The sequence below is a fragment of the Trichomonas vaginalis genome, chromosome I (assembly GCF_026262505.1).
Source record: "Trichomonas vaginalis G3 chromosome I, whole genome shotgun sequence".
NCBI classification, from domain to species: Eukaryota; Parabasalia; order Trichomonadida; family Trichomonadidae; genus Trichomonas; species Trichomonas vaginalis.
The window spans coordinates 979,184-1,000,405 of record NC_067203.1 but is presented as its reverse complement, the minus strand read 5'-3'; the positions used below and the strand labels follow the sequence as shown (position 1 = coordinate 1,000,405).

Genomic DNA, 21,222 nt, shown 5'->3' with positions numbered 1-21,222 from the left:
ACAGTATATTTTTATTTTTATATAAAAATGCCTCTATATAGAATGGATAGAAGGTCTGCTAGAATAAAAGCAGAGTTAGAAAGATATGGTTGGAAAGTTTCAAAGAAGTTTAAATATAGGAAGGGAAAGCCAATAAAAGTCTATGACAAACTGGCTGGTCTGACCTATGAGATGGACTTGGAAACAGCGCGCGCCAATTATCCAAACAGACTAGAGAGGTTAGAGGAAGAACGTCTTATGGACATGCCTTTCGATGTTAGTGAGCCTCAAGTTCAAGGACACGACGGCTTTGCCAGATTCTACTGGAAACATGACGAACAATTGCATCCTTTGAGAAGGAAAAAAGGAAAAGGTGAAGACGCACATGCTCCTATGGAAAGAACAAGATATGCATATGAAAAGTATCGTGAAGTTAGAAGTAAAATTACATCTGGTCGAACCTTTACAGTAAACTTTGACGATGGAAAGAACAAAGAAGGCTTCATGGGTGTACTTGCTGCCATACAAGACGGAAATAAGAAAGGATACAATCTCAGACTAACCATAACAGATCTGGACGGTCATATATACTATGCGCATGGCAATGTCGCAACAGCCGCACAACTTCTTGACGCTTTCAAGACTACAAAGAGAGAACAAATGGTTGACTCCGACTCAGACATCTTGAATGCGATTGAAGGAATTGCAAGCGTGAAGTTCGAATGGTACCAACATAACCCTCAAGCAGTCAGACAACATGCTGGTTATTTCCCGTTCAGAAATAAGTCTGACATTGACTTAACCAGATATGGAATTTACAATTCAATAGAAAAAATTGTCAATGAACCTTGTATTCTTACATGTCTCAGGAACTCTGGTCTTGTTTCAGATGAGAAGATGAAGTATCTTGAGTCATGTGTGAAGACAAGGTATATACTCAGAAGTCAATTGTCAAAAGTTGCACCGTTGGCAAATGTCAATATCCGAGTCAACATACCGACTGAGAAAGGTTCTTCACACGATGACTATGTTGTTGACTTCAAATTACCATGGTTGAAGATTGTACTTCTCCACAACCACTTCATGTTGAACGAAAGTCTTACAAACCCATTGTTCGGAAAAGGTAAGTGCAACATTGTCAGAGCTGTTAACATTCTTTTCGAGAAAGGTTTGTTGGAACCGATTCCAGATGACAAGCTTACAGAAACTTTTGTACCAAAAGACGAAACAAACTTTTCGTTGTTAGCAAGACCAAAAGTTGTTCCGGACAAAGTTATAGCACAAAAGAAGTACATGGTTCCAAAAGGAGTTGGATTGTTCGGATACCAACCTGAACCAGAAGAACTTCCAATGAGGTTGCAAGAACTTCAAGATGCTATAAACAAACTTCCATTGAGACATCCGATCGACGTCAAATTGTATTGGAGAGCATCAGAGTTAGGTCAGAAGGTTTTATATGAAACAGGCTGCTTCGACGATGTTTATGAGATAACAGGAGAGGTTTCTCAGAAGATAAGAGACTCGCTTGAATTTCCACAAACCGGACCCATAGGTTGCGACAAGTTTGACTCATATGAAAAAATATACTATGTCGACCTTAACGCTGCGTACATGAGGTTTGTTCAATATATTCCGACTGGAATTCCAAACGAAGATGGTGAGTTCCCGGGAAGGAACTATACAGTTGGAAAAGTCATGCAACAACTCTATGATATTAGGAAAGCTTCAAACCCAAAACTTGCAATGACACTGAAATTGTTGATGAATTCAACATGGGGATATTCCATTAAGAAACCTCAAGCGATGAAGAGTAAACACTATGAGAAGGTCGACAACTTTGTTGAAAGGTTCTCTCCTTTTGTTTTGAAGTACGAATTTACTCAAGGTCAAAATGGCTTAGTAACCACATTAAAACCTATTGTCGAGCATTGGTCATACCCTCAGTTCGCAAAAGCAGTCCTTGACAACTACAACAAATTCTTCTCCGAAGTTAAATCCAAAGTGAAGGTATACTACGAGAACATAGACGCACTCATGACGAACGAAGAAGGCTATAACAAACTCATTGAAATGGGTATGGTCGGTAAAAAGATGGGCTTTTTTAAGCTAGATAAGGTATTTTCCGAAGTTCATGTCCTCTCCAAACGCAAGTACTGGGGTGTGCTTGAAGACGGCACAGAAATAAAACATTGCATGAAATAGTAAAACATTGCATGAAGTAAAAACGTTTTTAAAACAGTATATTTTTACATATATTAAATGCTTCAGGTTGAAAAACAAAGAACAAAAGTAGCAGATACAAAACCGTTAGACTATATCTTTACAAATGCCGGTAGAAATATATCAGATGAAGAAATTTTATCCCGAACATACAGATTTGACCCTCAAAATGTTATATGTCATGCAAGTTTCAGTTCAAGCAACAACAGTTTTCTTTGTATGGGTAAGGACTTTTATGACTTTGCTTCTAAATTCTACGAACCACCTAGTAACAGTTTCTCTGACTTTCAAGTTTGGTTCACTACAAACGGTGTGCAGCATATTATTCCATTGTACTATGACTTTTATCTCGAATTGTCTTTCATATACAACTACGGAAAAGTGCTGAAAAAGTATTGAAAAATGAGTTTTTGGTTGAAAAAAGAGGTGGCTCAACCTCAAAACAAGCATTTTGTGAAGAATATACCACCCGCCGGAATTCCGGCGGGTGCTTTTTATACAAAGTTCAACAGGTGAATTTCCATGAATTTCCTTAAGACAGAAAAAATATATTTTAGGTAACCAGGTCACTCGGTCACTCGGTCACTCGGTCATTTTAACTTCTCTGAAAAAGTGTGACAACATGACATCTCAACAACAGTCCAGGAAATAGACTTCTTCGTATTCTTTCACCCGTTGAATTTTGTATAAAAAGCAACCCGCGGTTAAGCCACAAACGAATGTCCGACGTCCCACCAAAAAATATTTTTTTATTTTTATTGTAAGAACAGTATGTCAGTCGAAGCAAAAACGTTCACGAACAAATCTAATGGCGAAACATTCACAAAAGGCACTTACAACGGTATTGAAGTCTTACGTAGAGACAAGGATGGTTATATTAACGCAACAAATATGTGTCAGCAGTTTAGGAAGGACTTTAGAAGGTTGTTGGAAAATAAGTCCTGGGAAGAGTATTTTGAGGCATTTTGTGAAGAATATACCAACCCGCGGAATTCCGCGGGTTGCTTTTTATACACAGTTCATGCAGGAATTCCGGATGAAATCAAACAGGTTAGAGGAATGTATGTAGACCCAAGACTTGTAAACTATATTGCAATGTGGGCTTCTCCAAAATATTGTATAGCAGTTGGAAAAATTATGGACTCCATAGACAAGAAAGTTCATGAGAAATTAGATGAAGAAGAACTTGAAGATACAGTTGAAAATGCAAAACCTTTGTTCGAAGAAGAAGTTAGAAAAATGCATGAAAAACAAATAGAACATGAACGTGAGATATGTTCTGGTTATAGAGATTCTCCATACGAACTAGACCAATGGGAACAAGAAGATTTAAAGAGAGAATTTAGAGAATATGAACTCGCTAAGATAGCATTAGAAGCTGCAGAAGAGAAGTTAAAAGCTTGGGGTTGTTTTGTACAAAAATATTGTGAGTAAATGAACCATTTCTTTTTATTGAATTCAGCAAAAATATATTTTAGGTGAAGTGGTGAGATCTCAGAACTAGTCTTATACTGTTTTTTCACCCGTTGAATTTTGTATAAAAAGCAACCCGCGGAATTCCGCGGGTTGGTATATTCTTCACAAAATGCTTGTTTTGAGGTCGAGCCACTTTTGGCTCCACCGTAGAAAACACACAAAACTCATGATTTTTGTATAAAAAAAGCAACCGCCGGAATTCCGGCGGGTGGTATATTCTTCACAAAATGCTTGTTTTGAGGTCGAGCCATTTTTGGCTCCACCTCTTTTTTCAACCAAAACTCTTGATTTTTGTATAAAAAAAGCAACCGCCGGAATTCCGGCGGTTGGTATATTCTTCACAAAATGCTTGTTTTGAGGTCGAGCCATTTTTGGCCCCACCTGTTTTTTCAACCAAAACTCATTTTTGTCTGATTTACACTCATTTACGATGAAATCGTGAAAAAACATATACGATGAAGTCTATTTCCTGTGTTGTTGTCAAAATGTCATGTTGTCACACTTTTTCAGAGAAGTTCATTTAACCGAGTGACCGAGTGACCGAGTGACCGAGTGACCGAGTGACCTGGTCGCCTAAAATATATTTTATTGAATTCTGAGTAAAATGACCAAATTTCATGAATTTCCTCATATGTTTGCGACCGGTAGAAAACCGCGGGTCGAGATTCCGTACGAAAATCGTAAAAAAATTGCGACCCTCGGAAAACCGAGGAACGAGATTCCGTACGAAAAATCGTGAAAAAAATGCGACCCCGATTTTTACAGGGGTCGCCTAAAACACATGAAAACAGTGAAAAATTGCGAGTAGGGAAAAAAACCTGGTCGCCTAAAACTCATGAAAATCGTGAAAAAATGCTACCCCGACTTTTTCCGGTCTTGCATAAAACTCATGAAAACAGTGAAAAAATCTCTGAAATCATATCTTTTATACAAGATAGAAAAAATAAAATTAAAGCTAGTTTTTATTTTTTTTATTTTTTTATTTTGTATGTAAAGACAGCAAATGACAAACACTGAGTTTGAAACAGTTAAAAAGATAGACAATGAGACCAAGGTGGTTAGAATAGGTGATTTAAACGTAAGATACTCAAAGAAATACAAAAAATATTCTTTGTCAGACATTTTATCTCCATCCGGAAAGAGAGCACACGACTGGGTTAGAATTGCTTCAACTCAGAAAATTTTGACAAGAAATCCTGAGCTTATGATATCGGTAAGATTCTATGGAACTACAGCATATCTTATAGACAAAAGTCTTATACCACTAGTTTTGTTATGGATTGACCCAGTTGTTGGATATAATTTCATAACATATGGTTCATTCGATACGGAACGTTGCAGTGAGGGCTTACTTTACATCGTTCAGAAACCGAAGGACTTCAATACAAAGAGATATAAGATAGGAAGAACATTTAATATAACTCAAAGATATGACAATACAGTCAATAGAGTTAAGGTTGTGTTTGTGAACGATATGAGAGCTGCTGAAACAGAACTACTTGAAAAGTTTGAGAAGATGTATGGTGCTCCCACGAAAGGTAAAGAAACGTTTGAAGTAGATGAGATCGACAAAGCTATAAAATTATTTGACGAAGTTGCTGAAAAATACATGTAAAGCGTTTATTTTTGGTCTTTTGTGAAAGATAGAAAATAACGCTAATTTTATTTTTTTTTATTTTTTTATTTTGTATGTAAAGACAGTAATGTCAACATCAGAGAACACAACAACTGCTATCGTTCATGAAGCCATAAGTGAAGAATACGAGTGGGTTCAGTATAACAAACAGTTACGTCTCATTCGTTCGGTCAAAGATGACATGTACCAAATGCAAAGTATTTTGACAGCATGTTTTGCTCCAGATACTAAGCTTCCTAAAGACTGGTTTAGGAACCAAAGCACACAAGAATTTTTGAGCGAAGCACAGCGAGACATACTTTTTTCTGAAAATCGTGAAGAACAGCGAGTAGGTAAGAAAACCCAGTCGCCTAAAACTCATGAAAATCGTGAAAATTTGCCAAATGGTTTGAGAGGTTGGTATGTACATAGACTTTTAGTAAATGCTGTTGCAATGTGGGCTTCACCTCGCTATGCTTGGTATGTTTGTAAACTTCTTGACGAAATTCATAGACAAGAACGTGAAGAGATGGAAAAGAAACTTCAAGCAAAAGATGAAGTCATTGAAGCAAAAGATGAAGTCATTGAAGCAAAAGACAAAAACATACAGAAAAGAATACCACGTTCGGTACCAAAAGGAAAGGAAAAGAACTATAAGTATATGATTTACACTGAAGAGATGGAAGATGAAGAAGACAGAGATATGGTTATGTTGCATTTAGTCAGAAGAAACAACAAAAGCTTTTACGACCTTGCTAAGATTTACAAATCTGACAGAAATTGGTTCTATCGCGAAAACTTACCGATTTCAATGACACCGAATGAAGATGTTAAACAGATAGTTCAAGATACGTTACCTCAAACACACTATGATATGAAAGGTTGTACAATACTTACATTCAAAGAAGATTTGCCATTACTGAAAGAAAAGATAACAGAGTATTTTGACAACTTCAAACAAGCAGAGTAAATGAACCATTTATTTTTCAAGCTTGACACCAAAGATGGCTCAGGTAGCTCTATAAGGTAAATTGTCTTGTCAAATCCTTCTGGCATTCCGAGTCCTTCCTTCCAACAGGAAAAACTTTTCCTTCCAACAGGAAAAACTTTTCCTTCCAACAGGAAAAACTTTTCCTTCCAACAGGAAAAACTTTTCCTTCCTACAGGAAAAAATTTTCCTTCCTACAGGAAAAAATTTTCCTTCCGACAGGAAAAATTTTTCCAGTTGTCCGTCCGTAAACCATTCAAATTTTCGAAAATTGAGAACTTTTTGGCCGACCTTCAGAAAAAGTTTTTCCTTCCGACAGGAAAAGTTTTTCCTTCCGACAGGAAAAATTTTTCTTTCCGACAGGAAAAGTCCTTCCTTCCGACAGGAAAAGTCCTTCCTTCCGACAGGACACAAACGGATGGCTGACGTTCCTCTTCCTGAATGTCTTCCAAAGCCAGAAGAACCGACAGCCCCAGCACCACAACAGACTAAGACTCAAACACTTACATTTTTACGCTTGACTTTTTACAATTTGAACTTTGTTTGCGTAGATATGAATTCTGAAAGAAGTATGAGGGTCTTGTATGACTTTGTACTTCTCCCATAGTTCATGTCTGTCAAACTTACCTGCCATGGACTCTTTCATAAGTTCCATGAAATCGTCTTCGGACAATCCGGGGAAAAGTATGATATCAGTAAGTATTCTCTTTACATCCTTACTTAAACTCTTGGCTGTCTGTACACAAATGACAACTGAAATGTTAAAGTGTCTGAGCTTCTTAAGAATTCGACACATGTCTTGTTCTCTATTCTTTAACAAAGGATGAGAAGCAAAGTCATCTAAGATAAGAAGACATCTGTGAGGGTAAGTCTTCCAATCGTAAGATTGCAATTTCTTCGAAAGGTACTCAATCTCTTTCTGTTTGTTTCTGAAGTGTTTCTTCTCTAATATTCTCTGCATTTCCTCATTTGGGTCTTTAAACTTCGAGTTTATATACTCATTTATAGCATTGTACTTCAAAACTCTTCTTTGGTACTTCTTTATCCAATCTAACAACTCAGTATCTTTTATACATACTAACTTAGACTTTTTTATAATATCTTTGAACGAATTGACGGTTTGGTCAAATTGACCAGAAGTACTACAAATAACAACTAACTCATAGAATGGGTTCTTCTCATCTAGTTCTTGTTGTTGTGCAGCCATTTTAAGATAAGTGAAAGTCTTACCCGACCCAGGTGGTGCGATTAGACCTGTTATACCATTCTGAGCAAATAAGAACTTGTCATGTATGGGTTTTATCTGAGCATTTTCCAACTTCCTCTTGTTCTTATTTAAAACATTCTCAAATTTCTTGTCAATGTCAGCAAACTTTTTTTCTAACATATTTTTAGAAAAATTAAAATTTTTATCTTTTAGAAAATGTCTAGCGATTTCGCTATCTATATTCGAGACAAGCTTTTCGACAGCAAAACATCTGTCGACCATAAAATCTTACATAGTGTAAACAAGAAAGGGGAATTTGTTCTAAAGTTCTGTTTCTGGAATATGACAAGAACCATAAAACATTAAGCAGAGCAGTCTTAAAATTTGTCAATGACAGACTTGTTGACAGAGATGACGCCTCTTGGAGAGATGAAGTCCAACAAAACTTCTTAGAATGCAAAGAAGACACATGCGCTGTTCTTGAAAATGAAATAGAAAACAGAATAGAAGAGCTATTAAAGGACAAAGACCTTTTACAAAAATATGGTTCTGAGAAGTTTGACATAACTCCACCAGAGAAGAAGAAGAGAGAAAAGAAAGAGAAGAAAGTAGAAGAAGAGAAGAAAGAACCAGAGCCAGAGAAGGTGAGATATGACATGTAAAAATAAAATTTTATTTTTAGAACATTTCTGGGTCAATGTCAATGTTCTCTTCCTCTTTAGGAGCAAACACTGGCTTAGACTCTAAAATCTTTTTACCCAATCTACCCTGAACTTCAACTATCTTAGACTCATAATATTCATAGTCGTCTGCTTTCTTTGGTTCATAAGGTATAACAAGTTTGTATGCTTTGCCTTCTTTAAGGTTTGAGAACCTTCTGTCAAAACTTTCTTTGACTGTTAACAAACCTTCTATGTCTAAGTCTTCAAATTTCGCACCATTTTTAGTCACAATAGCAAACTTAACTGGTTCGATGTTCCAAACTTTGTCAAATGTAGACTTTTCAAAATGGTAGAAGTAAACATTCAAATATGTGAATGGGTCTAGTTCTTCTTTAAGTCCTGACATGTACTTGTTTACTGAGATGAATTTCGTCATCTTTTCTATCGGATAAAAAAATATTTTTTTTTAAAAATTTACTCAGAAAAATTTTTCTTTGTATATACACCATTCTGTACGTCTAAAAGACTTTTGACGTTTGCCAAGAATGTTCGTTTAGACGCTGTCATATAACCATACTCTTGACAATACTGTTTATACGAATCGTACAATGACCTTTCATCTAAACACTCAAAGTCAGTTTCATCTATGAACAGTTCATATACACTCTTGTTTGCTTCTAACAATGTTTGTCTCTCTTCGGTATGTGGAATTTGTCTTGGATTGAACTTTGAAATATCTAATGTCATGAAATATGAGAACAAGTGGTTGTAAAAGTTAGGTGTCAAAGTTTCTGCTAAGTCGTCAAAATATTCTGTATCTTGCATATGAGAATCTGACGTTCTGACAACTACATATCTTCTGTCAGAACTTTCTAACTTCATCGGAACGGCATTGTTTGAAACCATGATGAAGTTTGCAACATTTTCACAAACTCTTTGGTCTTTATATTTTCTTTCAACAACTCCAACTTTGTCTGTTATAAGACTCTTCAAAGCATCTGAGTTCAAAACTTTTGTTGTATCTATACTTTGAAGTTCGTTACATACTATAAGTTTCATATTCTCTATTGAAGAGTTAAACTTACCGCAGATGTTTTCTAAGTTTGTCATATTCGGGTTCGAATAACCTTCTAACAGTTTGCACAAGATATCTGTAAAGAAAGTGTTCTTACCTGTTCCTTGTTTTCCAATTATAATGAGAGCAGTTTCATTTTTAGCACTTGGATGTTGTAAGATGTTTGCAAACCAACATAAGATATACTCATAGACTCTTTCGTTTCCATTGCATATAATTTCTTTGACATGGTCTAACCAAGCTTCTATAACATTTTCTTTCCATTCTACTTGTTCGTATTTATATCCAGTGAAGATAGAATAGAAGTTTGGAGAGGTGTATAGAACTTTATACCACGAACTGAAAAATCATCTAACTTTGACAATAAGATACCCAAGCATCTAACATCTTCATGCCAACTTGTACGACTTTTATTTTCTTAAGTTTCTGTTTACATTCTTGTTCTGAAACTATTGTCGCTTTAGGTTTGTTAAAGACTACATCCCATTCTTTCATAACATAACATTCGGGCAGAGTCAACATAAATGACTAAACGTTTCAAATTCTCGACTGCTTTGTTATAGTCTCTAAATGGACACATATTTCTGAAGGCTTGGAAGTCATAAAAATCTGAAACATCTATTCTGTACATTTTTATAAAAATAAAAAAAATATTTTTTTATTCTTGACTTTGTTGTTGCATTTGTTCCATTTGTTGCATTTGTTGTTCTTGAGCTATTTGTTGTTGAAGTTGTTCTTGTAGTACAATACTTTCACCAGTTGCATCTTCCAATTCGAAACTTTCTGCCGTCATTGACAAATACATAGGACATAAAAGTTTTACAGGAACAAAGTTTGCGTCAACTAAGGTTAAGTTTATGTTTGCTAAAGTGTTTGAGTTTACTAAAGCTGAAAACTCTGCATTCGAATGAACAATAGGCAAACCAGCAGAGAATGTGTTGTTTATACGCATGAGTATCTTTTGGTCATAGTAGTTTCTGTCGACATTCGAATAGCACTTTGAACCTAAGTTTGAAACAATATATAAAATAGGTGTACTTAAAGTCAATGGAACAGATAGACCTTGTATGACACCTTTTCCTGTTATAGGAAACTGTTGGTAGTAAAAACCAGATATAAGTTTTGTATTATAGCTCATATCGTTTATACTGAACTCAGTCGGACATCCAAACATAATGAAACCTGCTCTAGTTGCAGCACATGTTACATCCGTCCTTAAAGTATTAAATAAGTCAACAAAACCTGTTGGTGGTATATCTGAGTAAGTATCTTCAAAGAAGTATTTTTTACCATTCACAACAACAAAGTCTTCTGGTGTCAAAAGAGCAAAACAGGCTTTAGTCGTCATCGTGTTTAAGGTCAGTTTACAATATCGTCCTTGAGGACTTTGTAAGTTTGTTGTTATAGAATTATATGACTCAGGGTTTTTAGTCGTAATAGTATAAACCACTATGTCTTCTGCCATTTACATATATTTAAAAGTTTTTCTGAAAGTGGAGAAGAACTTCATCTAAACTTTCACATGGCGTTTCTTGAAGTTCTCTGTCTAAGAAGTTCAAATATTTTGTAAAGACATAGAACTTTCCTTTGTCTACACGAACAAACAAAACAGGGTCTTTCATATCGTTCAAAAGTGTGTAAAGTCCTTTACATGAAATAAAGTCTATATTATTTTTCTTCAAACATCTTTCAAGAAGTTTTGACATTTTTACTTAGCAAGTAAATTTTAATGAAATGTTGTGGTCGTCAAATATTTTTATGACGTCTGGGAAACTATATTTTAAGTTCAACGTTTCACCTCCTTTCATAACGTATATTTTGTCAATGATATTATATGAAACACCACAGCAAGCAATGTCGGGTTCTATTTCTTTGATGTTTATATCGTCTGCCTCTGTCAAAAGTTTCAATAGTTCTTTCAAAACTTCATGAGGTGCAATGACATATGAGTTCACTTTTACAGGGTTGTGTTCGACCAAGTTTAACATTATACCTAAAGCTTGACAAATCTTCTCCTGAGTTTTAAGCTTATCTTTAAGTTGCATGTAGTCGTTTCGAATATCTGCAACAGAACTTAAGTCTCTGCTAACTTCAGGATATGTTGGTTGTTCTTTTACAGGAACTATTGTTATACCATCTTCGTCTTCGTATGGTTTCCCCACTTCAACATCTCTTTCTTTGACATTGACAACAACACTTTGACTGTTTGTTTGAGTTGGTGAATTTAACTTCACATCTGCCACCGCCATTAAACCTTTTGAAACACTTACGCTTCTATTTTTCGGAAATGACATTTTACTTAGAATAAAAAGATGGACGTATTTGAGTATCTCTTCGAATTGAAGCAAAACAAAGTTTACACACACAAACAATACAAATACACTGATAGAATAGTTCTTTATACAAACAATGGAAATGTTATAGAATAGCAGTCTTTGCTGAACCAAAATATTTTCAAAAGCAAAGAAAGTTGGTATAACTGAAATGGTGAAAGTTCTTGACGTTGACAAAAATATAACAACAAAACTGACCGATATTTCTAAAGGTAAGTTTATAATACAATATTATATCAAAACTGGCGTACTGTCAATATTTGACGGAGAGAAGTCAGTTCAAAACAACTTACTGACCTGCTGCCAAAATCTGCTCGATGGAAGCTGTCGTTATGCCAATCTGAGGAGCCCCAGCAGGTTTCATCGAACGAATCTTCAAAAGAGCATCTTCCGTGAAAAGTGCTTTGGTTTTGTAAACTTCTTTGCTTTCAATTCATCTGGACCGTCTGTCACCAGTATATTGTATTTGAACTGTACCAACAGTTGAAATACCACCCATAAAGTCTTCTGAGTCAGCAAATGGAATGCCAAGCCAAAAGTTTGAACGGTCTCCATTTGTATATTGAGTTTTGACCTCCTGTATGAGTCCATACTTTCACATATGGCATAATAGAACTTTGCATTTCAGGGTTAATGGTTGTTGTGAAGTTGTTGTTAAAGTTCATAGCATCTAATGTCAAGTTGTATGACCTCATATCCTCAACTGTAGAATATTCTTCTCTTGGATAATATTTGCCATCTATGTTTATATGATATTTAATACCGGGGTGTGTAGAAACAAGAATAGTCATTTATAGTTCGTCTGAACAGTACAAACATAGTATCTGCATGTTTCATTGCAGTTGTTAAGGCAATATCTGTTCTTGCACCTGGGTCAGCACTTTGGTTTCCAACTTCACCTGCAAAGTCTTTGACAGATATTTGGTGTATAGGAACATAAGTGGAACTGCAATATATTTGGCAGCTAAAGCATTTGAAATATCTGGGTCCAACATATAGACTGCAAGTCTGCTTTCTATTCTCTTGCATTCAAATTTTTCGCATGTGAACTTAACTGGTCCCAAGCAGTCAGCAGCATTGAAATAATAGTTTACTTCAGTGTTGAGGTTTGAGAAACCAAAGTCTAAGTCAACTTTGTCTTTGCAAAATTCGCGCGAATGACGTTGATTCGCCCCTTTACGTCTGTAAGAGTGAATGGGTCTTGTGTTGGTGCAATGACTAAGTTATTTTTGCTTGGAGTAAGTTCGATAGAAATCTTACCTGCCCAGTTTGGCAAGTATCTTAAAAACCTGAAGATGAGGAAAGATGACAAAGGAACTCTAAGTTTCATTTTACTTTGGTTACTGCTGCTGCAGTTTGTCCAGAAAGGTTAACATAAACTCCTGGAACGTTAGGGTCAAGTCTTCTTATTTTCTCAATAGTTGCATACTGGTCTGTTTTTCTCTAGCTTGTGTGTACTGAGTTTCTCAAAGCGAACCATTCATAGTTTGCCCATGTTACTGTTTGAACTAAGTCAGAGTTAGAATATATCTTATATCCCATGAAAACTTCTGGAGCATATTGGTATCCGACATAGAAAATTCCATTGCAACCTTTCTTGTCAGACAACTTGGCAGAAGGTTTTATTTCAATGTCTTGTTCCACGTATAAAAAGAGTTGTCAATAAAATAATATGAAACCTGTCGCAAGCAATATCTACTGTTGTTGAAAACCTTCTCCAAACTCAACTACGTTTCCATAAGAAACAGCAGTTGTATATTCGTAAGTTCCAGGAACTATTTCTGACCTTCTAATGGCATTGTCGCATTCGTTATACCATTCGGAAACATTTCCATTCATAGCATCCAAAACTGTTGGCGTATATTCTGAGCGGCGTACATTTCATATGTGTAAAAATATAGAATAGTTGGATTTATATGTCATAATAGAACCCACTCGGACCAAGCTTTACTTTCTTCCTGACTGAGTGTTTAACTCTTCTTTTTCCTTCATTGCACTACTTCACTAGATGAAGTTACTTCTTCACTACTTTCTCAACTCTCTCTTCTTCTTTGGTGTCGCTTTTGGTAACTTGCCCTCTGCTTCAAGTTGTTTGCATCTTTGCCTCATGTTCATCTAGTATGTTGCAAATTTCCCATGTCCTTTTTGCCTTTGGGCTCTGGTCGCCCATCTCAGGTAACCTATACCTAGAAGAGTTTGGCATAGTTTGTATTTGAGTCTTCGCGATTGTTTGCATGACTCTTTCCTGAGTTTCCGGTTCAAGCTCTTCAAACATGCCTGTCCATATGGAATAAGCTCGTTTCCAAATATATGTTTTTGTAGCCATTCTGTTTTCTTTCCATTTACCAACAATATCCTTTGTGAATGGAAAGCTTTTACCCAATCTTTCAGTCTTGCGTCATTTATTTCTGTAGTTGGTTTTTTTGTCAAGAACATGTTTTTCAATACTAACATTTCATTTGTACTGTCCATTTGATTTTCAAAATATTCATCCCTTCTCGATTCATCGCCTGCAAAGTAAGTTTTTATGACATTTTGTAAACTTTCGTTTGCAAGGTCATGTACAATAGGTTCTCTTCCTTCTCTGTCCCAACTTCTTTCTAAACTCTTCACCAAATATACCATCTTTATGGTTCTGTGTAGTTCTTGAGATAAATGTTCTAGAACGTCAGGTTGTTATATTTCCATCAGCCATGTTCATTTCATACTGGTCCAAAATATCTGCATCTTTCATATCTTTCAATGCATTAAAGCGCGCTTAAAATACCAGCTATATCTGGTTCACCATTCATTCCATTGCGTCTACAATTCTTGGAATTGTTGGTTGTAAGTTTATGAACACACCTATCGGTTAGCTTTATGACCCATCTCATTGTAGTTCCATAGTCTGCAAAACAAAAGTAGGTTTGTTTCCATCTTGTTAGGTTCTGAATAACTTTAAACAATGTTTCATTTTCTATATGTTTTCTGAAATTTAACCTTTTATTTTCACCGAGTTCATCCAAGATTGACGTTAAATGCTCGTAAGTAAAAAGGGTTGTTGTATTTGCTTACATTTTCTTTCAGTACTTCCATTCTATGCTGAATATTTTCATCGAGTGTTGGAGTCTTTTGTATGTCGGCAAACATTTTTCGATATTCTTCTACTATGTCAGCCGAATTTTTTTTAGACTCTTGGAAAGATTCCATATTCTCCGCATACACTTGTTGAGGGTCAAGATTTTTCGGCTGTTCCAAATCTTCATCTAGTTCTGTGAAGTTAGTTTCCAAAGGAGCGATTTGTTCGTTTCCTTCAGGCTCTTCTAGCTGTTGTTGCTGAACTATTTCTTCCATGTCTGGTTGTATCTGAACTTCTTCCTGTGGAGTTTCTTGTACCTCATCTGGTGGCATTTCATATATTCCGAGACCGTTTTTAACAAGTTCCCTATCTAAGTCATCCGGACTCATAAACCTTTCTTCTTTCGTTCCGTCTCTATTTTTTACGCGTTTCATGAAGAGAGTTGAATTGTTATTTAGCTCTGACACCAAATATCTCGGAGTAAATTCATCCATGTCATTTGGATGATATGCTATTAAATCATATCCCTTAGCGAGCTTGTATTTTCCAGGTTTGAAATTATATCCCATTTGGTGCTGAACCATAAAGCTAAATAGGTTCGGGTCAGTATTTCCTTCCTTGAACTTTCTAATAGCTTCTTTATATCTGTCACTAAAGTCAAGAGTATCTGGGTAACCATACTCTTCCTTCAGCATTTTTAAGAATTCTTGGTTTCCTTGTTCTCTACTTCTTTTATGTCCTTGCTCTGTTTGTGGTTGTTGTTGTGCAGGGTTTTGAACTGTTGGTTGTTGTGTTGGTTGTTGTGCAGGGTTTTGAACTGTTGGTTGCTGTGCTGGTTGTGGAGGTGGTTGTTGTGCAGGGTTTTGAACTGTTGGTTGTTGTGCTGGATTTTGAACTGTTGGTTGTTGTGTTGGTTTTGGTGCATGCCTGCGTCTGTGTCCATGTGACGATGTAAATGTTTTAGGTAGTCCTGGTGCAGGTGCTTCTCTTGGAGGGTTTGGTGGTATATAAGTTCCACTGGCTAGTATATAAGTTCCACCAGCTGGTATATAAGTTCCACCAGCTGGCACATATGTTCCATCTGCAGTATAATGTCCTACCTGACTTTTCGTTCTTAAGAAAGCATTTACTAGGTCTGTTTTGGTCTGTTGTAACTCTTTTTCTTGACTTTTCACAACAGTTGCTCTAACGGCGTCATAGGCACTTTGAACTGCCTGTCTCGTTGCTGCATCTGTTATTTTCGTCATATTTTGTGCTACTTCTCTTAACTCTTTGTCGAAACCTTCAGACTTCAGTTTCTTTCCAGATGAGAAGTCGTTCACTAGTTTCACCTTACTATGAAGAGCTTCGAAGGCGTTCTTAAAGTCAGCATTTGTTAAAGCTTCATTTGAACTGTCTTCATCCGCTTGTATTTTTGTCCTTATTGACCCTATGAGTTGGGCTGCTTTAGCGTTGGCTTGGGCATCTAACCAGTCATTGTTAGCTTTTATATATTCTGCACTTTTCATTGCCTTTTGCATGGCTGCGTCGTTATTTTTACTTTCTTGTGCTAAGTTTTCATACTGTACGGTTTGGTTTTGCAACTGTAAAAGTTTTTCTGCCTTTACATTTGCTTCAACTTCTTTTTATACTCATCGCTATCCATATATGTCTTCAGGGCTTTTTGTTTTATCTCTTCATCTTTCAGTACTTTTATTGAGTAGTATGGTTTTTCAAATTTATGACATCTTGTTCCATTTTTGCTACTTCTGCTGCTTTTTCTGACACTTTTTTCGCATATTCCTCTGTACTTAGTTCTTTCAGTTGTTCTTCTTTCTTCTTTTTCTCTACGTTTAACTCATTGAGTTTCTTTGTGTGTCTGTCATATTCTAGTTTCTTTTCGTTTTCACTTATTTGCTTCTGTATGTCTATGTTTGACTTTTTGACATCTGTTATTTGATTTTTGAGTGAACTCAAATTCATTTGACTTTGAGGGTTATAGGCTGTTCCGTCTGCAGCTCCACCATAGCCTGCCATTTTCGCTAAAAGTGCCGCTCTTAAACCTCCACTCTGTGCACCAATGACTCGGTTTAAAAGCATAGGATTGCTTGACATTTGTTGCAACATAGTGGGGTCATTCAGCATTTGTTGTTGCAACTGTTGTTGTGGTGTCAGTCTTACTATTGGATGTTTCAATGCTCTCTTCCTCTTACGTATATTCTTACGTAGCTTACGTGGCATTTTAAGTGAAGTTAAAAAGCGGCTTTTGACAGATGTTTATATGACACTTTCTCCGGTTTATAGGACCTCTCTCATATTCTATCTTGTCATATCTAAACTCATAGTCATGTATGTCCTCTAACCATCTCATAACGGTTTCCAAACCACTTTTATCGGATGTAAAGTAAAAACATGGATGGTTATGTAAAACGTCTAAAGTTTCTAAAGAGTCTCTCAAAGTCCAGTCTACTTGGAACGCCCGTAACTTTTCCTGTAGCGACGATAGACCCTTACTTGTCCGGACAACAGTTATACTATTTTGAGTTCTCTACAAAAATTTTAGGGGCTAGAAGGCACGAAGTGCCTGGAAGACCCCCCTTACCCAAAAAAACCTCATTTTATATAAACTCATTTTATACTAACATCTTCGGGGCTAGAGGGCACGAAGTGCCTGGAGGCCCCACTACCTTTTTTTTTTTTTTTTTTTTTTTCTATATAATATAGGTCAACATAGTTTCGCGTATTGTAAATCACTTAAAAATATAAATATTGGAAATCAATTGACAAAAATTCCTGGTTTTGCTTTCGCGTCAACAAAGTTAGAAACATTCGAAATAACAAATAAAATAATGTTTGTGAATGGATCTTCGTTCGCATTCTGCAGAAATCTAAAACTGATAGTTCATGATGATCATCCAATATTCTGTGTTACATCACACGAACTATATATCAAGAGTTCTATGACAGTTGTTTGTGTTTTTGGCCTTCAAGAAGAAATATATGAAGTTAGTGAAGGTATGAAGAGTTTTGATGAACTCAGTCTCCAACTTTCTGAATATGACTATTTATATAGAAGAGATCCTGATACAGATGAGATCGTAATGACTCTTAATTCAGAAAGAATTCCTATTCTAAAACTACCAAAATCAGTAATTTCTCTTGATGAATCTGCAATGAGTTATTCTTTTTACACACCATTTTCAATAAATAAAACAGGATACAAAATGATCAATCCAACAAAACTCCCAGAGGAATATTCTAGATCAGGAGCATTAATGTATCCAAGGAATCCTGAAGGAATATTTCAATTATATAAAGTTTTTACAACAGAAATGACACCTGCTTCGTGGGAACATAATGTTCCAACAGCTGTGAAAAATACTGATAAACTAATATTAAATAGAGATAGGTTCAATAGATATAGTGTTATTAATCGAAAGAAATATATTGAATATGAATATGTTGAAGTCGACGAAAAAGGAAAAGAAGTTCTAATTAATACCACTAGGGTTTTAGCTGAATAAACAAATAGTTAATTTTAATTTTGAATTTTTAAAATTGATGACAATAAACCCTTCTTTTCTATTCCATAACAAAATGGTAATGTGATGCTTCACTTTCAAGAAAAATTAACGAAGTGATCAAGATATAAAAAAATCGTGATGGCTATTAACAGAAAATTCTCTAACTGTTTGTTTGAATGCATTTTCTCAGATTTACAAACTATTTTTGAAATTCTAATAAATTTTCTAAAGAAGCATTAAAACAAATGGGATTATATCTAATGATAAGAGACATGATTCAATGGGAATGTTGTCATTTTCCAAAGTTTCCGTGAGAAAATCAAGATATCAAATTATCAAACATTCTTATGGAGTATTAATGAAAAAAGTAGAGAAAAAAAATAGTGATTACTTAAGAAAATTTTATAATGGTTTTAGTTAGACTTGATCTGCTTGCCCTCCTTATCAACTGTGTAGTGGCAGTTACCGCAGTACTGGCGGCCATCCTTGTGCTTAGCAAGGAAGCAGCCCTTGCAGTGTGGGCACTCCTTGCGCTGGGCTTCGACGGAGCCATCCTTTCCGATCTTGAAGAGCTTAAGGATTTTCAGCTTCTCTTTCTTGCGCTGGTGTGGGACACGCTTCTTGGAGACGAAGTTCTTTTTCTTCCTCTTCTTCTTCTTGCCACCATCATCAACTTCGAATTCTTCGAGGACGGCGTTCTCAGCAACGGCACCAGCAAGCTCGAGGCCTGTGAAAGCCTTGAGCTCTTCGAGAGAAAGGCCAGAAGGAACCTCAAGTGTGAGGAACTTTCCAGCGAGTGTTCTAACGAAAACCTGCATTAGAAAGGTCGAACCAAGGCAAACCGCTTTTGTCACTTTTGGGATAATTAGCCATCAATAGTTGGAAGTAATTTTATGTGAACTAGTGTGCAAAAATTAATGTAAACCCAATTTACTCATCAAAATATTGGAATTAGCATAATGGATTTTTATTGGATTTTAAAATCCAATTATATGGCATAATATTAATGTCACATATAATTTCAAAATATATACTTTAGAAACGAGTTAGTTTAAGCTTAGAATTCAGGTAAATTAGAAATTATTTTTCGTAATAAAAGTCAGTACACCTTGAATTCATGAGAATATTCATAACTCTCACTAATATGACATTTGGCCTTATAGGTTTGATTGCTAATATAATGTAACAGAAAAATATTATTCTATATTTGGAGTTACGACATAAATATAAAAGAAATAGTATATATTGCTATGTTTTTGATAGATAATTCATATAGAGTAGCATTCTCGAATTTCTAAAATATATTCCGTTAGTGATTCAAATATTATGCCTATTTGACGGTACACACGGAAAAATAATGGATATCTGTATCAATAAGTCAAATCAGGGTTCTAAATGTTAGATTTTGCCTTATTTCTTCGGATTATCATTAATTGAATGTTATAGAATCAATTTTATTAATATGCTTTAGTTGTGGTCATGCGAGAGACAAAAAAAATTTTCAAAAAATTTATGGCTGAAGAACTTGGACTTTCACCAAAGTTTCTTGCTCCATATGTAGTTGACAAACAAGGCGATAAATACATTGCAAATGTTCCTAAAGTCATTCTCGAGCACCTTCGTTCACCAGATTTCACTGAAGATGTAAATCCAATGAAACAACCACAGCATGCAAAGCTTCACTTGGTTTTAACCAACAACTCTTCTAAAGACGAAAACGTTACAATCGACGATCTTGTTGAAAGAGAATTCAGCTCAGAAAAGTGGACCAAGAAGGTCAAAATACATCTTGCAAGCAAAGGCGTTTACCAGGCTAACCGTGCATCCAATGAAGACGACATCGAATACTCACCATTTGGCAGATCAGACGATAAGTTCACAGTCAAGCTCGATGGTCTTCCAGAGCCATTCGATAAAAACGATGTTATGGATCTCCTCTACGATTGCGGCTGCAACTACTTCGATAAGGTTAACATTCCAAGAGAAAGAGACTCAGATAAGCTCAAACCAGTCGCTTTTATCAAATTCGATCGACTTAGACACGCAATTCTCTTTATTGAGAACAACCCACAAATTAAGATTGGTCAGTTCATCTTAGCACCAATGCTTGTACCTTAAAATTGCATATATTTAGATTGCTTTCTTATATTAAAGAATATTTATATGTAAACGAGAATTTATATTACATTTATTGAGAGTTGTCATCTTAGAATGATTTTAATGCTTTCGAAGCAGAAATAAAATAAAAATATTTTATCAAAATAATTTCATTCATGTTAAATATTCATATATTGAATTTGTAGTTAAAAGAACATGTTTATAATACAAAACAAAATATATAAGATATAGATACAGATATATCAAGGAATCTTAACTGTTTGACTCTTTGGCTTGTATCGTTTATTAACGATAGATTCTGCCCTTGCTGTAAGTTTCTTATTTTGCTCATGATATTTAGAAATTTGATCTGTTTTTTGGTGAGAATCCGCTTGAACGCGATCAAGTTCGCTTCTTAATTGCTTTATATCTGATTTTAATGATTTATTTGATTGCTTTAAGTTTTCAATATTGGAAATTAACGTATCGAGTGTTTTCTTCTTCTTTTTTGCTTGATTTAATAGAGATTTTATTTCATCTTGAAGAGATTTCGATGTTAATTCGTAATCTTGTTGAGCCGCTTGCAAAGCTGCTGTTGTTTTAGAATTTTCGATTTTAATTTCTCTATCAAATACGTTAAATTGATGTTGCCGAATAGGTTTTTTATATACAATTTGTGTTTCGGACAAATCGGCCTCGAATTGAACTTCCTTTAATTTCTTTCTTGCTGAAAATACTTTATCTTTATATTGTTTTATATCTCGATCAAATTGTAATTTCATTGACTCGTACTCACCTTCTAAACGAATCTTTTCTGCTTGCATCTCCCCTATTTTTGCTATTAATTCAGAAACAGGGGCATCAAAATTCATTTTGACAATAAACGTCATGTTTTATATTTTTATATTTTCAGATATTGAGCATAATTACAACGATCTAATATACTGTCTATGTCGTAGATTGTTTATTGAAATCACAACATTTCAGAGATATTGATTGTTCTATTCTA

The 21,222-nt window shown here is 35.3% G+C and overlaps 12 protein-coding genes and 3 pseudogenes across 15 annotated transcripts, besides 1 other annotated feature; 7 read left to right on the top strand and 8 right to left on the bottom strand.

The window, feature by feature from the left end:
* Nucleotides 1-17,303: part of a mobile genetic element that runs on past the window's edge.
* Nucleotides 43-2,181, top strand: TVAGG3_0905890 (uncharacterized protein; the record flags this gene model as incomplete). Its single annotated transcript, XM_051251552.1, has 1 exon — nt 43-2,181. One exon carries the CDS (start codon nt 43-45, stop codon nt 2,179-2,181), a length of 2,139 nt encoding a protein of 712 aa, XP_051077126.1.
* Nucleotides 2,971-3,633, top strand: TVAGG3_0905880 (uncharacterized protein; the record flags this gene model as incomplete). The annotated part of the gene is made up of 1 exon (XM_051251551.1): nt 2,971-3,633. One exon carries the CDS (start codon nt 2,971-2,973, stop codon nt 3,631-3,633), a length of 663 nt encoding a protein of 220 aa, XP_051077125.1.
* Nucleotides 4,679-5,290, top strand: TVAGG3_0905870 (organellar and viral DNA polymerase type B; the record flags this gene model as incomplete). The annotated part of the gene is made up of 1 exon (XM_001321451.1): nt 4,679-5,290. The coding sequence occupies one exon, from the start codon at nt 4,679-4,681 to the stop codon at nt 5,288-5,290; it is 612 nt and encodes a 203-aa protein (XP_001321486.1).
* On the top strand, nt 5,379-6,260 carry TVAGG3_0905860 (KilA, N-terminal/APSES-type HTH, DNA-binding family; the record flags this gene model as incomplete). Its single annotated transcript, XM_001321450.1, has 1 exon — nt 5,379-6,260. The coding sequence occupies one exon, from the start codon at nt 5,379-5,381 to the stop codon at nt 6,258-6,260; it is 882 nt and encodes a 293-aa protein (XP_001321485.1).
* Nucleotides 6,790-7,665, bottom strand: TVAGG3_0905850 (protein of unknown function, DUF4106 family; the record flags this gene model as incomplete). Its single annotated transcript, XM_001321449.1, has 1 exon — nt 6,790-7,665. One exon carries the CDS (start codon nt 7,663-7,665, stop codon nt 6,790-6,792), a length of 876 nt encoding a protein of 291 aa, XP_001321484.1.
* TVAGG3_0905840 lies at nt 7,702-8,144 on the top strand (annotated as a pseudogene). The gene has a single exon. A coding segment is annotated over exon 1 (443 nt).
* On the bottom strand, nt 8,164-8,583 carry TVAGG3_0905830 (uncharacterized protein; the record flags this gene model as incomplete). Its single annotated transcript, XM_001321447.1, has 1 exon — nt 8,164-8,583. The coding sequence occupies one exon, from the start codon at nt 8,581-8,583 to the stop codon at nt 8,164-8,166; it is 420 nt and encodes a 139-aa protein (XP_001321482.1).
* Nucleotides 8,622-9,853, bottom strand: TVAGG3_0905820 (annotated as a pseudogene). The gene has a single exon. A coding segment is annotated over exon 1 (1,232 nt).
* On the bottom strand, nt 9,881-10,687 carry TVAGG3_0905810 (uncharacterized protein; the record flags this gene model as incomplete). Its single annotated transcript, XM_051251550.1, has 1 exon — nt 9,881-10,687. One exon carries the CDS (start codon nt 10,685-10,687, stop codon nt 9,881-9,883), a length of 807 nt encoding a protein of 268 aa, XP_051077124.1.
* TVAGG3_0905800 (protein of unknown function, DUF4106 family) lies at nt 10,935-11,471 on the bottom strand (the record flags this gene model as incomplete). Its single annotated transcript, XM_051251549.1, has 1 exon — nt 10,935-11,471. The coding sequence occupies one exon, from the start codon at nt 11,469-11,471 to the stop codon at nt 10,935-10,937; it is 537 nt and encodes a 178-aa protein (XP_051077123.1).
* TVAGG3_0905790 lies at nt 13,468-16,833 on the bottom strand (annotated as a pseudogene). The gene has a single exon. A coding segment is annotated over exon 1 (3,366 nt).
* Nucleotides 17,304-17,441: 138 nt separating the features above from the next.
* On the top strand, nt 17,442-18,116 carry TVAGG3_0905770 (uncharacterized protein; the record flags this gene model as incomplete). Its single annotated transcript, XM_001321446.1, has 1 exon — nt 17,442-18,116. The coding sequence occupies one exon, from the start codon at nt 17,442-17,444 to the stop codon at nt 18,114-18,116; it is 675 nt and encodes a 224-aa protein (XP_001321481.1).
* A 316-nt stretch (nt 18,117-18,432) lies between these two features.
* Nucleotides 18,433-19,095, bottom strand: TVAGG3_0905760 (structural constituent of ribosome; the record flags this gene model as incomplete). The annotated part of the gene is made up of 1 exon (XM_001321445.2): nt 18,530-18,934. The coding sequence occupies one exon, from the start codon at nt 18,932-18,934 to the stop codon at nt 18,530-18,532; it is 405 nt and encodes a 134-aa protein (XP_001321480.1).
* Nucleotides 19,096-19,604: 509 nt separating this feature from the next.
* On the top strand, nt 19,605-20,285 carry TVAGG3_0905750 (RNA-binding domain, RBD family-containing protein; the record flags this gene model as incomplete). Its single annotated transcript, XM_001321444.1, has 1 exon — nt 19,629-20,234. One exon carries the CDS (start codon nt 19,629-19,631, stop codon nt 20,232-20,234), a length of 606 nt encoding a protein of 201 aa, XP_001321479.1.
* A 191-nt stretch (nt 20,286-20,476) lies between these two features.
* TVAGG3_0905740 (uncharacterized protein) lies at nt 20,477-21,085 on the bottom strand (the record flags this gene model as incomplete). The annotated part of the gene is made up of 1 exon (XM_001321443.1): nt 20,477-21,085. The coding sequence occupies one exon, from the start codon at nt 21,083-21,085 to the stop codon at nt 20,477-20,479; it is 609 nt and encodes a 202-aa protein (XP_001321478.1).
* Nucleotides 21,086-21,222: the final 137 nt, after the last annotated feature.